Source organism: Crassostrea angulata, chromosome 1 (assembly GCF_025612915.1).
Source record: "Crassostrea angulata isolate pt1a10 chromosome 1, ASM2561291v2, whole genome shotgun sequence".
NCBI classification, from domain to species: Eukaryota; Metazoa; Mollusca; class Bivalvia; order Ostreida; family Ostreidae; genus Magallana; species Magallana angulata.
In genome coordinates this window covers 28,021,387-28,041,158 of record NC_069111.1, presented here as the reverse complement: position 1 = coordinate 28,041,158, position 19,772 = coordinate 28,021,387, and the positions used below count along the sequence as shown (strand labels likewise).

At 34.6% G+C, this 19,772-nt stretch overlaps 1 protein-coding gene across 1 annotated transcript in view; it reads left to right on the top strand.

The window, feature by feature from the left end:
• The window catches only part of LOC128191934 (uncharacterized), a 128,283-nt gene that overhangs the window by 47,048 nt on the left and 61,463 nt on the right, over positions 1-19,772 (top strand). Inside the window, 54 exon segments of the mRNA XM_052864310.1 lie at positions 122-235; positions 495-608; positions 884-997; positions 1,234-1,347; positions 1,598-1,711; positions 1,971-2,084; positions 2,358-2,471; positions 2,708-2,821; positions 3,072-3,185; positions 3,445-3,558; positions 3,834-3,947; positions 4,184-4,297; positions 4,548-4,661; positions 4,921-5,034; positions 5,307-5,420; positions 5,657-5,770; positions 6,021-6,134; positions 6,394-6,507; positions 6,780-6,893; positions 7,129-7,242; positions 7,493-7,606; positions 7,866-7,979; positions 8,253-8,366; positions 8,603-8,716; positions 8,967-9,080; positions 9,340-9,453; positions 9,726-9,839; positions 10,076-10,189; positions 10,440-10,553; positions 10,813-10,926; positions 11,199-11,312; positions 11,548-11,661; positions 11,912-12,025; positions 12,285-12,398; positions 12,672-12,785; positions 13,022-13,135; positions 13,386-13,499; positions 13,759-13,872; positions 14,146-14,259; positions 14,496-14,609; positions 14,860-14,973; positions 15,233-15,346; positions 15,619-15,732; positions 15,968-16,081; positions 16,332-16,445; positions 16,705-16,818; positions 17,092-17,205; positions 17,442-17,555; positions 17,806-17,919; positions 18,179-18,292; positions 18,566-18,679; positions 18,916-19,029; positions 19,280-19,393; positions 19,653-19,766. Of these exon segments, the coding sequence (XP_052720270.1) occupies positions 122-235; positions 495-608; positions 884-997; positions 1,234-1,347; positions 1,598-1,711; positions 1,971-2,084; positions 2,358-2,471; positions 2,708-2,821; positions 3,072-3,185; positions 3,445-3,558; positions 3,834-3,947; positions 4,184-4,297; positions 4,548-4,661; positions 4,921-5,034; positions 5,307-5,420; positions 5,657-5,770; positions 6,021-6,134; positions 6,394-6,507; positions 6,780-6,893; positions 7,129-7,242; positions 7,493-7,606; positions 7,866-7,979; positions 8,253-8,366; positions 8,603-8,716; positions 8,967-9,080; positions 9,340-9,453; positions 9,726-9,839; positions 10,076-10,189; positions 10,440-10,553; positions 10,813-10,926; positions 11,199-11,312; positions 11,548-11,661; positions 11,912-12,025; positions 12,285-12,398; positions 12,672-12,785; positions 13,022-13,135; positions 13,386-13,499; positions 13,759-13,872; positions 14,146-14,259; positions 14,496-14,609; positions 14,860-14,973; positions 15,233-15,346; positions 15,619-15,732; positions 15,968-16,081; positions 16,332-16,445; positions 16,705-16,818; positions 17,092-17,205; positions 17,442-17,555; positions 17,806-17,919; positions 18,179-18,292; positions 18,566-18,679; positions 18,916-19,029; positions 19,280-19,393; positions 19,653-19,766 (6,156 nt within the window).

The following is a 19,772-nucleotide window of genomic DNA, read 5'->3' as shown; positions in this document are numbered from 1 at the left end:
TGTAATTTTTTCTTGATGAATCAAGGAAATTGTTGCAAGCAATCGTAGCTTTGCAGTTCAAGAGCAGGCATAAGACTGTAGAAGTAATTAGTAGAAACTAAATGATTATCGTTATTCACAGATATCAAGGAATGCTTTGCTGGTCTCTGTGAAAATAATGGAACTTGTAGAGACCTGATCAATAGGTACGAGTGCGACTGTGTTTCGGGATTTAATGGGACACATTGTGAAAACAGTAAGTTCTACGCATATAATGTGAAACAAATTTCAAAATGAAAATATTTTAGAAGAGATCAGTAAAGAATGACCATCTTCTGAATGTGCTTCTGTTGATTTTCAATGCAACCATTTTTGAAATCTTTGATTTGATTGTTTATTCTGTTGATAAGAACAAATGTTGAAATGGTGATAATTTGGATTTTCATGCCATAAATTGAGGAAAGTAGAATGCGGTTATATCTTGCTGATCAATGAGTTGGTACTTGATATTGAAGATATCGATGATTGCACCCCAAATATCTGCAAAAACAATGGGACTTGTAAAGACCTTGTCAACACCTACCACTGTGAATGTGTTTCTGGATTCAATGGGACAGAATGTGAAAACAGTATGTTCAAAGAACTTAGTATCAGACAAACAAAACCCAAAACCTAAATATCTTAAAGTAGAGGCACCAGTTTCTGCATATGTTTGGGTTTGATTATTTTTACAGTACAATGAATTCTATCTAGTAAGTAGGTTGATAGGCTACATCCTTTACAATCAAAGAATAATGCCAATGATGATAGCTTTGTTCAAAATTATTTTTTATTAAAAATAGAAAACACATTTTATTCTATATCTTTCCTTTCAATGTCTTTGTACATGTACTTGATGTTGCAGATATAGATATGTGCTCCGAAAGTCCCTGTAAAAACAACGGTACCTGTTCAAATCTTATCAATCACTACCACTGCGACTGTGTTGCTGGATTCAATGGAACAAATTGCGAAATCGGTAAGAATTCCTTGTACAACATAAGTCTTGCATCAAGCTGTAAAAGATGATTTTATTATGATTATTGTTTACGAGATGTTGAACAAAGTACTTGAGTAGGTGGGTCTACCGCCAATTTTTTGGTTCCATTCCATCACTTCATTAATGCAATGGAAGAAATATAGACAGTTCCAAATCTGAGGGCTGATATAATGCATTTGATTCCCTGCACTACAAAATCGAACTTGATATTGTAGATATCGATGAGTGCTCCAGCGGTCCCTGTCAAAACAATGGAACCTGTCAAAACCTCGTCAATCACTACCAATGCGAATGTGTTGCTGGATTTAACGGAACAAATTGTGAAAACAGTTCGTACTTTCGTAACTATATTACTTGATAATACACTGCAAAATGGTTTCCTATGTTGAGTTTGAAGGATTTTTCTTGATTTAGTCATTTGATCGATGGTGATTGCAACTGATAGATGGATCTTGATTTGTAATTTTTTCTTGATGAATCAAGGAAACTGTAGCAAGCAATCGTAGCTTTGCAGTTCAAGAGCAGGCATAAGACTGTAGAAGTAATTAGTAGAAACTGAATGATTATCATTATTCACAGATATCAAGGAATGCTTTGCTGGTCTCTGTGAAAATAATGGAACTTGTAGAGACCTGATCAATAGGTACGAGTGCGACTGTGTTTCGGGATTTAATGGGACACATTGTGAAAACAGTAAGTTCTACGCATATAATGTGAAACAAATTTCAAAATGAAAATATTTTAGAAGAGATCAGTAAAGAATGACCATCTTCTGAATGTGCTTCTGTTGATTTTCAATGCAACCATTTTTGAAATCTTTGATTTGATTGTTTATTCTGTTGATAAGAACAAATGTTGAAATGGTGATAATTTGGATTTTCATGCCATAAATTGAGGAAAGTAGAATGCGGTTATATCTTGCTGATCAATGAGTTGGTACTTGATATTGAAGATATCGATGATTGCACCCCAAATATCTGCAAAAACAATGGGACTTGTAAAGACCTTGTCAACACCTACCACTGTGAATGTGTTTCTGGATTCAATGGGACAGAATGTGAAAACAGTATGTTCAAAGAACTTAGTATCAGACAAACAAAACCCAAAACCTAAATATCTTAAAGTAGAGGCACCAGTTTCTGCATATGTTTGGGTTTGATTATTTTACAGTACAATGAATCCTTCTAGTAAGTAGGTTGATAGGCTACATCCTTTACAATCAAAGAATAATGACAATGATGATAGCTTAGCTCAAAATTATTTTTTATTCAAAATAGAAAACACATTTTATTCTATATCTTTCCTTTCAATGTCTTTGTACATGTACTTGATGTTGCAGATATAGATATGTGCTCCGAAAGTCCCTGTAAAAACAACGGTACCTGTTCAAATCTTATCAATCACTACCACTGCGACTGTGTTGCTGGATTCAATGGAACAAATTGCGAAATCGGTAAGAATTCCTTGTACAACATAAGTCTTGCATCAAGCTGTAAAAGATGATTTTATTATGATTATTGTTTACGAGATGTTGAACAAAGTACTTGAGAAGGGGGGTCTACCGCCAATTTTTTGGTTCCATCCCATCACTACATTAATGCAATGGAAGAAATATAGACAGTTCCAAATCTGAGGGCTGATATAATGCATTTGATTCCCTGCACTACAAAATCGAACTTGATACTGTAGATATCGATGAGTGCTCCAGCGGTCCCTGTCAAAACAATGGAACCTGTCAAAACCTCGTCAATCACTACCAATGCGAATGTGTTGCTGGATTTAACGGAACAAATTGTGAAAACAGTTCGTACTTTCGTAACTATATTACTTGATAATACACTGCAAAATGGTTTCTTATGTTGAGTTTGAAGGATTTTTCTTGATTTAGTCATTTGATCGATGGGGATTGCAACTGATAGATGGATCTTGATTTGTAATTTTTTCTTGATGAATCAAGGAAATTGTTGCAAGCAATCGTAGCTTTGCAGTTCAAGAGAAGGCATAAGACTGTAGAAGTAATTAGTAGAAACTAAATGATTATCATTATTCACAGATATCAAGGAATGCTTTGCTGGTCTCTGTGAAAATAATGGAACTTGTAGAGACCTGATCAATAGGTACGAGTGCGACTGTGTTTCGGGATTTAATGGGACACATTGTGAAAACAGTAAGTTCTACGCATATAATGTGAAACAAATTTCAAAATGAAAATATTTTAGAAGAGATCAGTAAAGAATGACCATCTTCTGAATGTGCTTCTGTTGATTTTCAATGCAACCATTTTTGAAATCTTTGATTTGATTGTTTATTCTGTTGATAAGAACAAATGTTGAAATGGTGATAATTTGGATTTTCATGCCATAAATTGAGGAAAGTAGAATGCGGTTATATCTTGCTGATCAATGAGTTGGTACTTGATATTGAAGATATCGATGATTGCACCCCAAATATCTGCAAAAACAATGGGACTTGTAAAGACCTTGTCAACACCTACGACTGTGAATGTGTTTCTGGATTCAATGGGACAGAATGTGAAAACAGTATGTTCAAAGAACTTAGTATCAGACAAACAAAACCCAAAACCTAAATATCTTAAAGTAGAGGCACCAGTTTCTGCATATGTTTGGGTTTGATTATTTTTACAGTACAATGAATTCTATCTAGTAAGTAGGTTGATAGTCTACATCCTTTACAATCAAAGAATAATGCCAATGATGATAGCTTTGTTCAAAATTATTTTTTATTAAAAATAGAAAACACATTTTATTCTATATCTTTCCTTTCAATGTCTTTGTACATGTACTTGATGTTGCAGATATAGATATGTGCTCCGAAAGTCCCTGTAAAAACAACGGTACCTGTTCAAATCTTATCAATCACTACCACTGCGACTGTGTTGCTGGATTCAATGGAACAAATTGCGAAATCGGTAAGAATTCCTTGTACAACATAAGTCTTGCATCAAGCTGTAAAAGATGATTTTATTATGATTATTGTTTACGAGATGTTGAACAAAGTACTTGAGTAGGTGGGTCTACCGCCAATTTTTTGGTTCCATCCCATCACTTCATTAATGCAATGGAAGAAATATAGACAGTTCCAAATCTGAGGGCTGATATAATGCATTTGATTCCCTGCACTACAAAATCGAACTTGATATTGTAGATATCGATGAGTGCTCCAGCGGTCCCTGTCAAAACAATGGAACCTGTCAAAACCTCGTCAATCACTACCAATGCGAATGTGTTGCTGGATTTAACGGAACAAATTGTGAAAACAGTTCGTACTTTCGTAACTATATTACTTGATAATACACTGCAAAATGGTTTCTTATGTTGAGTTTGAAGGATTTTTCTTGATTTAGTCATTTGATCGATGGTGATTGCAACTGATAGATGGATCTTGATTTGTAATTTTTTCTTGATGAATCAAGGAAACTGTAGCAAGCAATCGTAGCTTTGCAGTTCAAGAGCAGGCATAAGACTGTAGAAGTAATTAGTAGAAACTGAAGGATTATCATTATTCACAGATATCAAGGAATGCTTTGCTGGTCTCTGTGAAAATAATGGAACTTGTAGAGACCTGATCAATAGGTACGAGTGCGACTGTGTTTCGGGATTTAATGGGACACATTGTGAAAACAGTAAGTTCTACGCATATAATGTGAAACAAATTTCAAAATGAAAATATTTTAGAAGAGATCAGTAAAGAATGACCATCTTCTGAATGTGCTTCTGTTGATTTTCAATGCAACCATTTTTGAAATCTTTGATTTGATTGTTTATTCTGTTGATAAGAACAAATGTTGAAATGGTGATAATTTGGATTTTCATGCCATAAATTGAGGAAAGTAGAATGCGGTTATATCTTGCTGATCAATGAGTTGGTACTTGATATTGAAGATATCGATGATTGCACCCCAAATATCTGCAAAAACAATGGGACTTGTAAAGACCTTGTCAACAACTACCACTGTGAATGTGTTTCTGGATTCAATGGGACAGAATGTGAAAACAGTATGTTCAAAGAACTTAGTATCAGACAAACAAAACCCAAAACCTAAATATCTTAAAGTAGAGGCACCAGTTTCTGCATATGTTTGGGTTTGATTATTTTACAGTACAATGAATCCTTCTAGTAAGTAGGTTGATAGGCTACATCCTTTACAATCAAAGAATAATGACAATGATGATAGCTTAGCTCAAAATGTTTTTTATTAAAAATAGAAAACACATTTTATTCTATATCTTTCCTTTCAATGTCTTTGTACATGTACTTGATATTGCAGATATAGATATGTGCTCCGAAAGTCCCTGTAAAAACAACGGTACCTGTTCAAATCTTATCAATCACTACCACTGCGACTGTGTTGCTGGATTCAATGGAACAAATTGCGAAATCGGTAAGAATTCCTTGTACAACATAAGTCTTGCATCAAGCTGTAAAAGATGATTTTATTATGATTATTGTTTACGAGATGTTGAACAAAGTACTTGAGAAGGGGGGTCTACCGCCAATTTTTTGGTTCCATCCCATCACTTCATTAATGCAATGGAAGAAATATAGACAGTTCCAAATCTGAGGGCTGATATAATGCATTTGATTCCCTGCACTACAAAATCGAACTTGATATTGTAGATATCGATGAGTGCTCCAGCGGTCCCTGTCAAAACAATGGAACCTGTCAAAACCTCGTCAATCACTACCAATGCGAATGTGTTGCTGGATTTAACGGAACAAATTGTGAAAACAGTTCGTACTTTCGTAACTATATTACTTGATAATACACTGCAAAATGGTTTCTTATGTTGAGTTTGAAGGATTTTTCTTGATTTAGTCATTTGATCGATGGTGATTGCAACTGATAGATGGATCTTGATTTGTAATTTTTTCTTGATGAATCAAGGAAACTGTAGCAAGCAATCGTAGCTTTGCAGTTCAAGAGCAGGCATAAGACTGTAGAAGTAATTAGTAGAAACTGAATGATTATCATTATTCACAGATATCAAGGAATGCTTTGCTGGTCTCTGTGAAAATAATGGAACTTGTAGAGACCTGATCAATAGGTACGAGTGCGACTGTGTTTCGGGATTTAATGGGACACATTGTGAAAACAGTAAGTTCTACGCATATAATGTGAAACAAATTTCAAAATGAAAATATTTTAGAAGAGATCAGTAAAGAATGACCATCTTCTGAATGTGCTTCTGTTGATTTTCAATGCAACCATTTTTGAAATCTTTGATTTGATTGTTTATTCTGTTGATAAGAACAAATGTTGAAATGGTGATAATTTGGATTTTCATGCCATAAATTGAGGAAAGTAGAATGCGGTTATATCTTGCTGATCAATGAGTTGGTACTTGATATTGAAGATATCGATGATTGCACCCCAAATATCTGCAAAAACAATGGGACTTGTAAAGACCTTGTCAACACCTACCACTGTGAATGTGTTTCTGGATTCAATGGGACAGAATGTGAAAACAGTATGTTCAAAGAACTTAGTATCAGACAAACAAAACCCAAAACCTAAATATCTTAAAGTAGAGGCACCAGTTTCTGCATATGTTTGGGTTTGATTATTTTACAGTACAATGAATCCTTCTAGTAAGTAGGTTGATAGGCTACATCCTTTACAATCAAAGAATAATGACAATGATGATAGCTTAGCTCAAAATGTTTTTTATTAAAAATAGAAAACACATTTTATTCTATATCTTTCCTTTCAATGTCTTTGTACATGTACTTGATATTGCAGATATAGATATGTGCTCCGAAAGTCCCTGTAAAAACAACGGTACCTGTTCAAATCTTATCAATCACTACCACTGCGACTGTGTTGCTGGATTCAATGGAACAAATTGCGAAATCGGTAAGAATTCCTTGTACAACATAAGTCTTGCATCAAGCTGTAAAAGATGATTTTATTATGATTATTGTTTACGAGATGTTGAACAAAGTACTTGAGAAGGGGGTCTACCGCCAATTTTTTGGTTCCATCCCATCACTTCATTAATGCAATGGAAGAAATATAGACAGTTCCAAATCTGAGGGCTGATATAATGCATTTGATTCCCTGCACTACAAAATCGAACTTGATATTGTAGATATCGATGAGTGCTCCAGCGGTCCCTGTCAAAACAATGGAACCTGTCAAAACCTCGTCAATCACTACCAATGCGAATGTATTGCTGGATTTAACGGAACAAATTGTGAAAACAGTTCGTACTTTCGTAACTATATTACTTGATAATACACTGCAAAATGGTTTCTTATGTTGAGTTTGAAGGATTTTTCTTGATTTAGTCATTTGATCGATGGTGATTGCAACTGATAGATGGATCTTGATTTGTAATTTTTTCTTGATGAATCAAGGAAACTGTAGCAAGCAATCGTAGCTTTGCAGTTCAAGAGCAGGCATAAGACTCTAGAAGTAATTAGTAGAAACTGAATGATTATCATTATTCACAGATATCAAGGAATGCTTTGCTGGTCTCTGTGAAAATAATGGAACTTGTAGAGACCTGATCAATAGGTACGAGTGCGACTGTGTTTCGGGATTTAATGGGACACATTGTGAAAACAGTAAGTTCTACGCATATAATGTGAAACAAATTTCAAAATGAAAATATTTTAGAAGAGATCAGTAAAGAATGACCATCTTCTGAATGTGCTTCTGTTGATTTTCAATGCAACCATTTTTGAAATCTTTGATTTGATTGTTTATTCTGTTGATAAGAACAAATGTTGAAATGGTGATAATTTGGATTTTCATGCCATAAATTGAGGAAAGTAGAATGCGGTTATATCTTGCTGATCAATGAGTTGGTACTTGATATTGAAGATATCGATGATTGCACCCCAAATATCTGCAAAAACAATGGGACTTGTAAAGACCTTGTCAACACCTACCACTGTGAATGTGTTTCTGGATTCAATGGGACAGAATGTGAAAACAGTATGTTCAAAGAACTTAGTATCAGACAAACAAAACCCAAAACCTAGATATCTTAAAGTAGAGGCACCAGTTTCTGCATATGTTTGGGTTTGATTATTTTTACAGTACAATGAATTCTATCTAGTAAGTAGGTTGATAGGCTACATCCTTTACAATCAAAGAATAATGCCAATGATGATAGCTTAGCTCAAAATGTTTTTATTAAAAATAGAAAACACATTTTATTCTATATCTTTCCTTTCAATGTCTTTGTACATGTACTTGATGTTGCAGATATAGATATGTGCTCCGAAAGTCCCTGTAAAAACAACGGTACCTGTTCAAATCTTATCAATCACTACCACTGCGACTGTGGTGCTGGATTCAATGGAACCAATTGCGAAATCGGTAAGAATTCCTTGTACAACATAAGTCTTGCATCAAGCTGTAAAAGATGATTTTATTATGATTATTGTTTACGAGATGTTGAACAAAGTACTTGAGTAGGTTGGTCTACCGCCAATTTTTTGGTTCCATCCCATCACTTCATTAATGCAATGGAAGAAATATAGACAGTTCCAAATCTGAGGGCTGATATAATGCATTTGATTCCCTGCACTACAAAATCGAACTTGATATTGTAGATATCGATGAGTGCTCCAGCGGTCCCTGTCAAAACAATGGAACCTGTCAAAACCTCGTCAATCACTACCAATGCGAATGTGTTGCTGGATTTAACGGAACAAATTGTGAAAACAGTTCGTACTTTCGTAACTATATTACTTGATAATACACTGCAAAATGGTTTCTTATGTTGAGTTTGAAGGATTTTTCTTGATTTAGTCATTTGATCGATGGTGATTGCAACTGATAGATGGATCTTGATTTGTAATTTTTTCTTGATGAATCAAGGAAACTGTAGCAAGCAATCGTAGCTTTGCAGTTCAAGAGCAGGCATAAGACTGTAGAAGTAATTAGTAGAAACTGAATGATTATCATTATTCACAGATATCAAGGAATGCTTTGCTGGTCTCTGTGAAAATAATGGAACTTGTAGAGACCTGATCAATAGGTACGAGTGCGACTGTGTTTCGGGATTTAATGGGACACATTGTGAAAACAGTAAGTTCTACGCATATAATGTGAAACAAATTTCAAAATGAAAATATTTTAGAAGAGATCAGTAAAGAATGACCATCTTCTGAATGTGCTTCTGTTGATTTTTAATGCAACCATTTCTGAAATCTTTGATTTGATTGTTTATTCTGTTGATAAGAACAAATGTTGAAATGGTGATAATTTGGATTTTCATGCCATAAATTGAGGAAAGTAGAATGCGGTTATATCTTGCTGATCAATGAGTTGGTACTTGATATTGAAGATATCGATGATTGCACCCCAAATATCTGCAAAAACAATGGGACTTGTAAAGACCTTGTCAACAACTACCACTGTGAATGTGTTTCTGGATTCAATGGGACAGAATGTGAAAACAGTATGTTCAAAGAACTTAGTATCAGACAAACAAAACCCAAAACCTAAATATCTTAAAGTAGAGGCACCAGTTTCTGCATATGTTTGGGTTTGATTATTTTACAGTACAATGAATCCTTCTAGTAAGTAGGTTGATAGGCTACATCCTTTACAATCAAAGAATAATGACAATGATGATAGCTTAGCTCAAAATGTTTTTTATTAAAAATAGAAAACACATTTTATTCTATATCTTTCCTTTCAATGTCTTTGTACATGTACTTGATATTGCAGATATAGATATGTGCTCCGAAAGTCCCTGTAAAAACAACGGTACCTGTTCAAATCTTATCAATCACTACCACTGCGACTGTGTTGCTGGATTCAATGGAACAAATTGCGAAATCGGTAAGAATTCCTTGTACAACATAAGTCTTGCATCAAGCTGTAAAAGATGATTTTATTATGATTATTGTTTACGAGATGTTGAACAAAGTACTTGAGAAGGGGGGTCTACCGCCAATTTTTTGGTTCCATCCCATCACTTCATTAATGCAATGGAAGAAATATAGACAGTTCCAAATCTGAGGGCTGATATAATGCATTTGATTCCCTGCACTACAAAATCGAACTTGATATTGTAGATATCGATGAGTGCTCCAGCGGTCCCTGTCAAAACAATGGAACCTGTCAAAACCTCGTCAATCACTACCAATGCGAATGTGTTGCTGGATTTAACGGAACAAATTGTGAAAACAGTTCGTACTTTCGTAACTATATTACTTGATAATACACTGCAAAATGGTTTCTTATGTTGAGTTTGAAGGATTTTTCTTGATTTAGTCATTTGATCGATGGTGATTGCAACTGATAGATGGATCTTGATTTGTAATTTTTTCTTGATGAATCAAGGAAACTGTAGCAAGCAATCGTAGCTTTGCAGTTCAAGAGCAGGCATAAGACTGTAGAAGTAATTAGTAGAAACTGAATGATTATCATTATTCACAGATATCAAGGAATGCTTTGCTGGTCTCTGTGAAAATAATGGAACTTGTAGAGACCTGATCAATAGGTACGAGTGCGACTGTGTTTCGGGATTTAATGGGACACATTGTGAAAACAGTAAGTTCTACGCATATAATGTGAAACAAATTTCAAAATGAAAATATTTTAGAAGAGATCAGTAAAGAATGACCATCTTCTGAATGTGCTTCTGTTGATTTTCAATGCAACCATTTTTGAAATCTTTGATTTGATTGTTTATTCTGTTGATAAGAACAAATGTTGAAATGGTGATAATTTGGATTTTCATGCCATAAATTGAGGAAAGTAGAATGCGGTTATATCTTGCTGATCAATGAGTTGGTACTTGATATTGAAGATATCGATGATTGCACCCCAAATATCTGCAAAAACAATGGGACTTGTAAAGACCTTGTCAACACCTACCACTGTGAATGTGTTTCTGGATTCAATGGGACAGAATGTGAAAACAGTATGTTCAAAGAACTTAGTATCAGACAAACAAAACCCAAAACCTAAATATCTTAAAGTAGAGGCACCAGTTTCTGCATATGTTTGGGTTTGATTATTTTACAGTACAATGAATCCTTCTAGTAAGTAGGTTGATAGGCTACATCCTTTACAATCAAAGAATAATGACAATGATGATAGCTTAGCTCAAAATGTTTTTTATTAAAAATAGAAAACACATTTTATTCTATATCTTTCCTTTCAATGTCTTTGTACATGTACTTGATATTGCAGATATAGATATGTGCTCCGAAAGTCCCTGTAAAAACAACGGTACCTGTTCAAATCTTATCAATCACTACCACTGCGACTGTGTTGCTGGATTCAATGGAACAAATTGCGAAATCGGTAAGAATTCCTTGTACAACATAAGTCTTGCATCAAGCTGTAAAAGATGATTTTATTATGATTATTGTTTACGAGATGTTGAACAAAGTACTTGAGAAGGGGGTCTACCGCCAATTTTTTGGTTCCATCCCATCACTTCATTAATGCAATGGAAGAAATATAGACAGTTCCAAATCTGAGGGCTGATATAATGCATTTGATTCCCTGCACTACAAAATCGAACTTGATATTGTAGATATCGATGAGTGCTCCAGCGGTCCCTGTCAAAACAATGGAACCTGTCAAAACCTCGTCAATCACTACCAATGCGAATGTATTGCTGGATTTAACGGAACAAATTGTGAAAACAGTTCGTACTTTCGTAACTATATTACTTGATAATACACTGCAAAATGGTTTCTTATGTTGAGTTTGAAGGATTTTTCTTGATTTAGTCATTTGATCGATGGTGATTGCAACTGATAGATGGATCTTGATTTGTAATTTTTTCTTGATGAATCAAGGAAACTGTAGCAAGCAATCGTAGCTTTGCAGTTCAAGAGCAGGCATAAGACTGTAGAAGTAATTAGTAGAAACTGAATGATTATCATTATTCACAGATATCAAGGAATGCTTTGCTGGTCTCTGTGAAAATAATGGAACTTGTAGAGACCTGATCAATAGGTACGAGTGCGACTGTGTTTCGGGATTTAATGGGACACATTGTGAAAACAGTAAGTTCTACGCATATAATGTGAAACAAATTTCAAAATGAAAATATTTTAGAAGAGATCAGTAAAGAATGACCATCTTCTGAATGTGCTTCTGTTGATTTTCAATGCAACCATTTTTGAAATCTTTGATTTGATTGTTTATTCTGTTGATAAGAACAAATGTTGAAATGGTGATAATTTGGATTTTCATGCCATAAATTGAGGAAAGTAGAATGCGGTTATATCTTGCTGATCAATGAGTTGGTACTTGATATTGAAGATATCGATGATTGCACCCCAAATATCTGCAAAAACAATGGGACTTGTAAAGACCTTGTCAACACCTACCACTGTGAATGTGTTTCTGGATTCAATGGGACAGAATGTGAAAACAGTATGTTCAAAGAACTTAGTATCAGACAAACAAAACCCAAAACCTAGATATCTTAAAGTAGAGGCACCAGTTTCTGCATATGTTTGGGTTTGATTATTTTTACAGTACAATGAATTCTATCTAGTAAGTAGGTTGATAGGCTACATCCTTTACAATCAAAGAATAATGCCAATGATGATAGCTTAGCTCAAAATGTTTTTATTAAAAATAGAAAACACATTTTATTCTATATCTTTCCTTTCAATGTCTTTGTACATGTACTTGATGTTGCAGATATAGATATGTGCTCCGAAAGTCCCTGTAAAAACAACGGTACCTGTTCAAATCTTATCAATCACTACCACTGCGACTGTGGTGCTGGATTCAATGGAACCAATTGCGAAATCGGTAAGAATTCCTTGTACAACATAAGTCTTGCATCAAGCTGTAAAAGATGATTTTATTATGATTATTGTTTACGAGATGTTGAACAAAGTACTTGAGTAGGTTGGTCTACCGCCAATTTTTTGGTTCCATCCCATCACTTCATTAATGCAATGGAAGAAATATAGACAGTTCCAAATCTGAGGGCTGATATAATGCATTTGATTCCCTGCACTACAAAATCGAACTTGATATTGTAGATATCGATGAGTGCTCCAGCGGTCCCTGTCAAAACAATGGAACCTGTCAAAACCTCGTCAATCACTACCAATGCGAATGTGTTGCTGGATTTAACGGAACAAATTGTGAAAACAGTTCGTACTTTCGTAACTATATTACTTGATAATACACTGCAAAATGGTTTCTTATGTTGAGTTTGAAGGATTTTTCTTGATTTAGTCATTTGATCGATGGTGATTGCAACTGATAGATGGATCTTGATTTGTAATTTTTTCTTGATGAATCAAGGAAACTGTAGCAAGCAATCGTAGCTTTGCAGTTCAAGAGCAGGCATAAGACTGTAGAAGTAATTAGTAGAAACTGAATGATTATCATTATTCACAGATATCAAGGAATGCTTTGCTGGTCTCTGTGAAAATAATGGAACTTGTAGAGACCTGATCAATAGGTACGAGTGCGACTGTGTTTCGGGATTTAATGGGACACATTGTGAAAACAGTAAGTTCTACGCATATAATGTGAAACAAATTTCAAAATGAAAATATTTTAGAAGAGATCAGTAAAGAATGACCATCTTCTGAATGTGCTTCTGTTGATTTTCAATGCAACCATTTCTGAAATCTTTGATTTGATTGTTTATTCTGTTGATAAGAACAAATGTTGAAATGGTGATAATTTGGATGTTCATGCCATAAATTGAGGAAAGTAGAATGCGGTTATATCTTGCTGATCAATGAGTTGGTACTTGATATTGAAGATATCGATGATTGCACCCCAAATATCTGCAAAAACAATGGGACTTGTAAAGACCTTGTCAACACCTACCACTGTGAATGTGTTTCTGGATTCAATGGGACAGAATGTGAAAACAGTATGTTCAAAGAACTTAGTATCAGACAAACAAAACCCAAAACCTAGATATCTTAAAGTAGAGGCACCAGTTTCTGCATATGTTTGGGTTTGATTATTTTTACAGTACAATGAATTCTATCTAGTAAGTAGGTTGATAGGCTACATCCTTTACAATCAAAGAATAATGCCAATGATGATAGCTTTGTTCAAAATGTTTTTATTCAAAATAGAAAACACATTTTATTCTATATCTTTCCTTTCAATGTCTTTGTACATGTACTTGATGTTGCAGATATAGATATGTGCTCCGAAAGTCCCTGTAAAAACAACGGTACCTGTTCAAATCTTATCAATCACTACCACTGCGACTGTGTTGCTGGATTCAATGGAACAAATTGCGAAATCGGTAAGAATTCCTTGTACAACATAAGTCTTGCATCAAGCTGTAAAAGATGATTTTATTATGATTATTGTTTACGAGATGTTGAACAAAGTACTTGAGTAGGTTGGTCTACCGCCAATTTTTTGGTTCCATCCCATCACTTCATTAATGCAATGGAAGAAATATAGACAGTTCCAAATCTGAGGGCTGATATAATGCATTTGATTCCCTGCACTACAAAATCGAACTTGATATTGTAGATATCGATGAGTGCTCCAGCGGTCCCTGTCAAAACAATGGAACCTGTCAAAACCTCGTCAATCACTACCAATGCGAATGTGTTGCTGGATTTAACGGAACAAATTGTGAAAACAGTTCGTACTTTCGTAACTATATTACTTGATAATACACTGCAAAATGGTTTCTTATGTTGAGTTTGAAGGATTTTTCTTGATTTAGTCATTTGATCGATGGTGATTGCAACTGATAGATGGATCTTGATTTGTAATTTTTTCTTGATGAATCAAGGAAACTGTAGCAAGCAATCGTAGCTTTGCAGTTCAAGAGCAGGCATAAGACTGTAGAAGTAATTAGTAGAAACTGAATGATTATCATTATTCACAGATATCAAGGAATGCTTTGCTGGTCTCTGTGAAAATAATGGAACTTGTAGAGACCTGATCAATAGGTACGAGTGCGACTGTGTTTCGGGATTTAATGGGACACATTGTGAAAACAGTAAGTTCTACGCATATAATGTGAAACAAATTTCAAAATGAAAATATTTTAGAAGAGATCAGTAAAGAATGACCATCTTCTGAATGTGCTTCTGTTGATTTTCAATGCAACCATTTTTAAAATCTTTGATTTGATTGTTTATTCTGTTGATAAGAACAAATGTTGAAATGGTGATAATTTGGATTTTCATGCCATAAATTGAGGAAAGTAGAATGCGGTTATATCTTGCTGATCAATGAGTTGGTACTTGATATTGAAGATATCGATGATTGCACCCCAAATATCTGCAAAAACAATGGGACTTGTAAAGACCTTGTCAACACCTACCACTGTGAATGTGTTTCTGGATTCAATGGGACAGAATGTGAAAACAGTATGTTCAAAGAACTTAGTATCAGACAAACAAAACCCAAAACCTAAATATCTTAAAGTAGAGGCACCAGTTTCTGCATATGTTTGGGTTTGATTATTTTACAGTACAATGAATCCTTCTAGTAAGTAGGTTGATAGGCTACATCCTTTACAATCAAAGAATAATGACAATGATGATAGCTTAGCTCAAAATGTTTTTTATTAAAAATAGAAAACACATTTTATTCTATATCTTTCCTTTCAATGTCTTTGTACATGTACTTGATATTGCAGATATAGATATGTGCTCCGAAAGTCCCTGTAAAAACAACGGTACCTGTTCAAATCTTATCAATCACTACCACTGCGACTGTGTTGCTGGATTCAATGGAACAAATTGCGAAATCGGTAAGAATTCCTTGTACAACATAAGTCTTGCATCAAGCTGTAAAAGATGATTTTATTATGATTATTGTTTACGAGATGTTGAACAAAGTACTTGAGAAGGGGGTCTACCGCCAATTTTTTGGTTCCATCCCATCACTTCATTAATGCAATGGAAGAAATATAGACAGTTCCAAATCTGAGGGCTGATATAATGCATTTGATTCCCTGCACTACAAAATCGAACTTGATATTGTAGATATCGATGAGTGCTCCAGCGGTCCCTGTCAAAACAATGGAACCTGTCAAAACCTCGTCAATCACTACCAATGCGAATGTATTGCTGGATTTAACGGAACAAATTGTGAAAACAGTTCGTACTTTCGTAACTATATTACTTGATAATACACTGCAAAATGGTTTCTTATGTTGAGTTTGAAGGATTTTTCTTGATTTAGTCATTTGATCGATGGTGATTGCAACTGATAGATGGATCTTGATTTGTAATTTTTTCTTGATGAATCAAGGAAACTGTAGCAAGCAATCGTAGCTTTGCAGTTCAAGAGCAGGCATAAGACTCTAGAAGTAATTAGTAGAAACTGAATGATTATCATTATTCACAGATATCAAGGAATGCTTTGCTGGTCTCTGTGAAAATAATGGAACTTGTAGAGACCTGATCAATAGGTACGAGTGCGACTGTGTTTCGGGATTTAATGGGACACATTGTGAAAACAGTAAGTTCTACGCATATAATGTGAAACAAATTTCAAAATGAAAATATTTTAGAAGAGATCAGTAAAGAATGACCATCTTCTGAATGTGCTTCTGTTGATTTTCAATGCAACCATTTTTGAAATCTTTGATTTGATTGTTTATTCTGTTGATAAGAACAAATGTTGAAATGGTGATAATTTGGATTTTCATGCCATAAATTGAGGAAAGTAGAATGCGGTTATATCTTGCTGATCAATGAGTTGGTACTTGATATTGAAGATATCGATGATTGCACCCCAAATATCTGCAAAAACAATGGGACTTGTAAAGACCTTGTCAACACCTACCACTGTGAATGTGTTTCTGGATTCAATGGGACAGAATGTGAAAACAGTATGTTCAAAGAACTTAGTATCAGACAAACAAAACCCAAAACCTAGATATCTTAAAGTAGAGGCACCAGTTTCTGCATATGTTTGGGTTTGATTATTTTTACAGTACAATGAATTCTATCTAGTAAGTAGGTTGATAGGCTACATCCTTTACAATCAAAGAATAATGCCAATGATGATAGCTTAGCTCAAAATGTTTTTATTAAAAATAGAAAACACATTTTATTCTATATCTTTCCTTTCAATGTCTTTGTACATGTACTTGATGTTGCAGATATAGATATGTGCTCCGAAAGTCCCTGTAAAAACAACGGTACCTGTTCAAATCTTATCAATCACTACCACTGCGACTGTGGTGCTGGATTCAATGGAACCAATTGCGAAATCGGTAAGAATTCCTTGTACAACATAAGTCTTGCATCAAGCTGTAAAAGATGATTTTATTATGATTATTGTTTACGAGATGTTGAACAAAGTACTTGAGTAGGTTGGTCTACCGCCAATTTTTTGGTTCCATCCCATCACTTCATTAATGCAATGGAAGAAATATAGACAGTTCCAAATCTGAGGGCTGATATAATGCATTTGATTCCCTGCACTACAAAATCGAACTTGATATTGTAGATATCGATGAGTGCTCCAGCGGTCCCTGTCAAAACAATGGAACCTGTCAAAACCTCGTCAATCACTACCAATGCGAATGTGTTGCTGGATTTAACGGAACAAATTGTGAAAACAGTTCGTACTTTCGTAACTATATTACTTGATAATACACTGCAAAATGGTTTCTTATGTTGAGTTTGAAGGATTTTTCTTGATTTAGTCATTTGATCGATGGTGATTGCAACTGATAGATGGATCTTGATTTGTAATTTTTTCTTGATGAATCAAGGAAACTGTAGCAAGCAATCGTAGCTTTGCAGTTCAAGAGCAGGCATAAGACTGTAGAAGTAATTAGTAGAAACTGAATGATTATCATTATTCACAGATATCAAGGAATGCTTTGCTGGTCTCTGTGAAAATAATGGAACTTGTAGAGACCTGATCAATAGGTACGAGTGCGACTGTGTTTCGGGATTTAATGGGACACATTGTGAAAACAGTAAGTTCTACGCATATAATGTGAAACAAATTTCAAAATGAAAATATTTTAGAAGAGATCAGTAAAGAATGACCATCTTCTGAATGTGCTCCTGTTGATTTTTAATGCAACCATTTCTGAAATCTTTGATTTGATTGTTTATTCTGTTGATAAGAACAAATGTTGAAATGGTGATAATTTGGATGTTCATGCCATAAATTGAGGAAAGTAGAATGCGGTTATATCTTGCTGATCAATGAGTTGGTACTTGATATTGAAGATATCGATGATTGCACCCCAAATATCTGCAAAAACAATGGGACTTGTAAAGACCTTGTCAACACCTACCACTGTGAATGTGTTTCTGGATTCAATGGGACAGAATGTGAAAACAGTATGTTCAAAGAACTTAGTATCAGACAAACAAAACCCAAAACCTAGATATCTTAAAGTAGAGGCACCAGTTTCTGCATATGTTTGGGTTTGATTATTTTTACAGTACAATGAATTCTATCTAGTAAGTAGGTTGATAGGCTACATCCTTTACAATCAAAGAATAATGCCAATGATGATAGCTTTGTTCAAAATGTTTTTATTCAAAATAGAAAACACATTTTATTCTATATCTTTCCTTTCAATGTCTTTGTACATGTACTTGATGTTGCAGATATAGATATGTGCTCCGAAAGTCCCTGTAAAAACAACGGTACCTGTTCAAATCTTATCAATCACTACCACTGCGACTGTGTTGCTGGATTCAATGGAACAAATTGCGAAATCGGTAAGAATTCCTTGTACAACATAAGTCTTGCATCAAGCTGTAAAAGATGATTTTATTATGATTATTGTTTACGAGATGTTGAACAAAGTACTTGAGTAGGTGGGTCTACCGCCAATTTTTTGGTTCCATCCCATCACTTCATTAATGCAATGGAAGAAATATAGACAGTTCCAAATCTGAGGGCTGATATAATGCATTTGATTCCCTGCACTACAAAATCGAACTTGATATTGTAGATATCGATGAGTGCTCCAGCGGTCCCTGTCAAAACAATGGAACCTGTCAAAACCTCGTCAATCACTACCAATGCGAATGTGTTGCTGGATTTAACGGAACAAATTGTGAAAACAGTTCGTACTTTCGTAACTATATTACTTGATAATACACTGCAAAATGGTTTCTTATGTTGAGTTTGAAGGATTTTTCTTGATTTAGTCATTTGATCGATGGTGATTGCAACTGATAGATGGATCTTGATTTGTAATTTTTTCTTGATGAATCAAGGAAACTGTAGCAAGCAATCGTAGCTTTGCAGTTCAAGAGCAGGCATAAGACTGTAGAAGTAATTAGTAGAAACTGAATGATTATCATTATTCACAGATATCAAGGAATGCTTTGCTGGTCTCTGTGAAAATAATGGAACTTGTAGAGACCTGATCAATAGGTACGAGTGCGACTGTGTTTCGGGATTTAATGGGACACATTGTGAAAACAGTAAGTTCTACGCATATAATGTGAAACAAATTTCAAAATGAAAATATTTTAGAAGAGATCAGTAAAGAATGACCATCTTCTGAATGTGCTTCTGTTGATTTTCAATGCAACCATTTTTAAAATCTTTGATTTGATTGTTTATTCTGTTGATAAGAACAAATGTTGAAATGGTGATAATTTGGATTTTCATGCCATAAATTGAGGAAAGTAGAATGCGGTTATATCTTGCTGATCAATGAGTTGGTACTTGATATTGAAGATATCGATGATTGCACCCCAAATATCTGCAAAAACAATGGGACTTGTAAAGACCTTGTCAACACCTACCACTGTGAATGTGTTTCTGGATTCAATGGGACAGAATGTGAAAACAGTATGT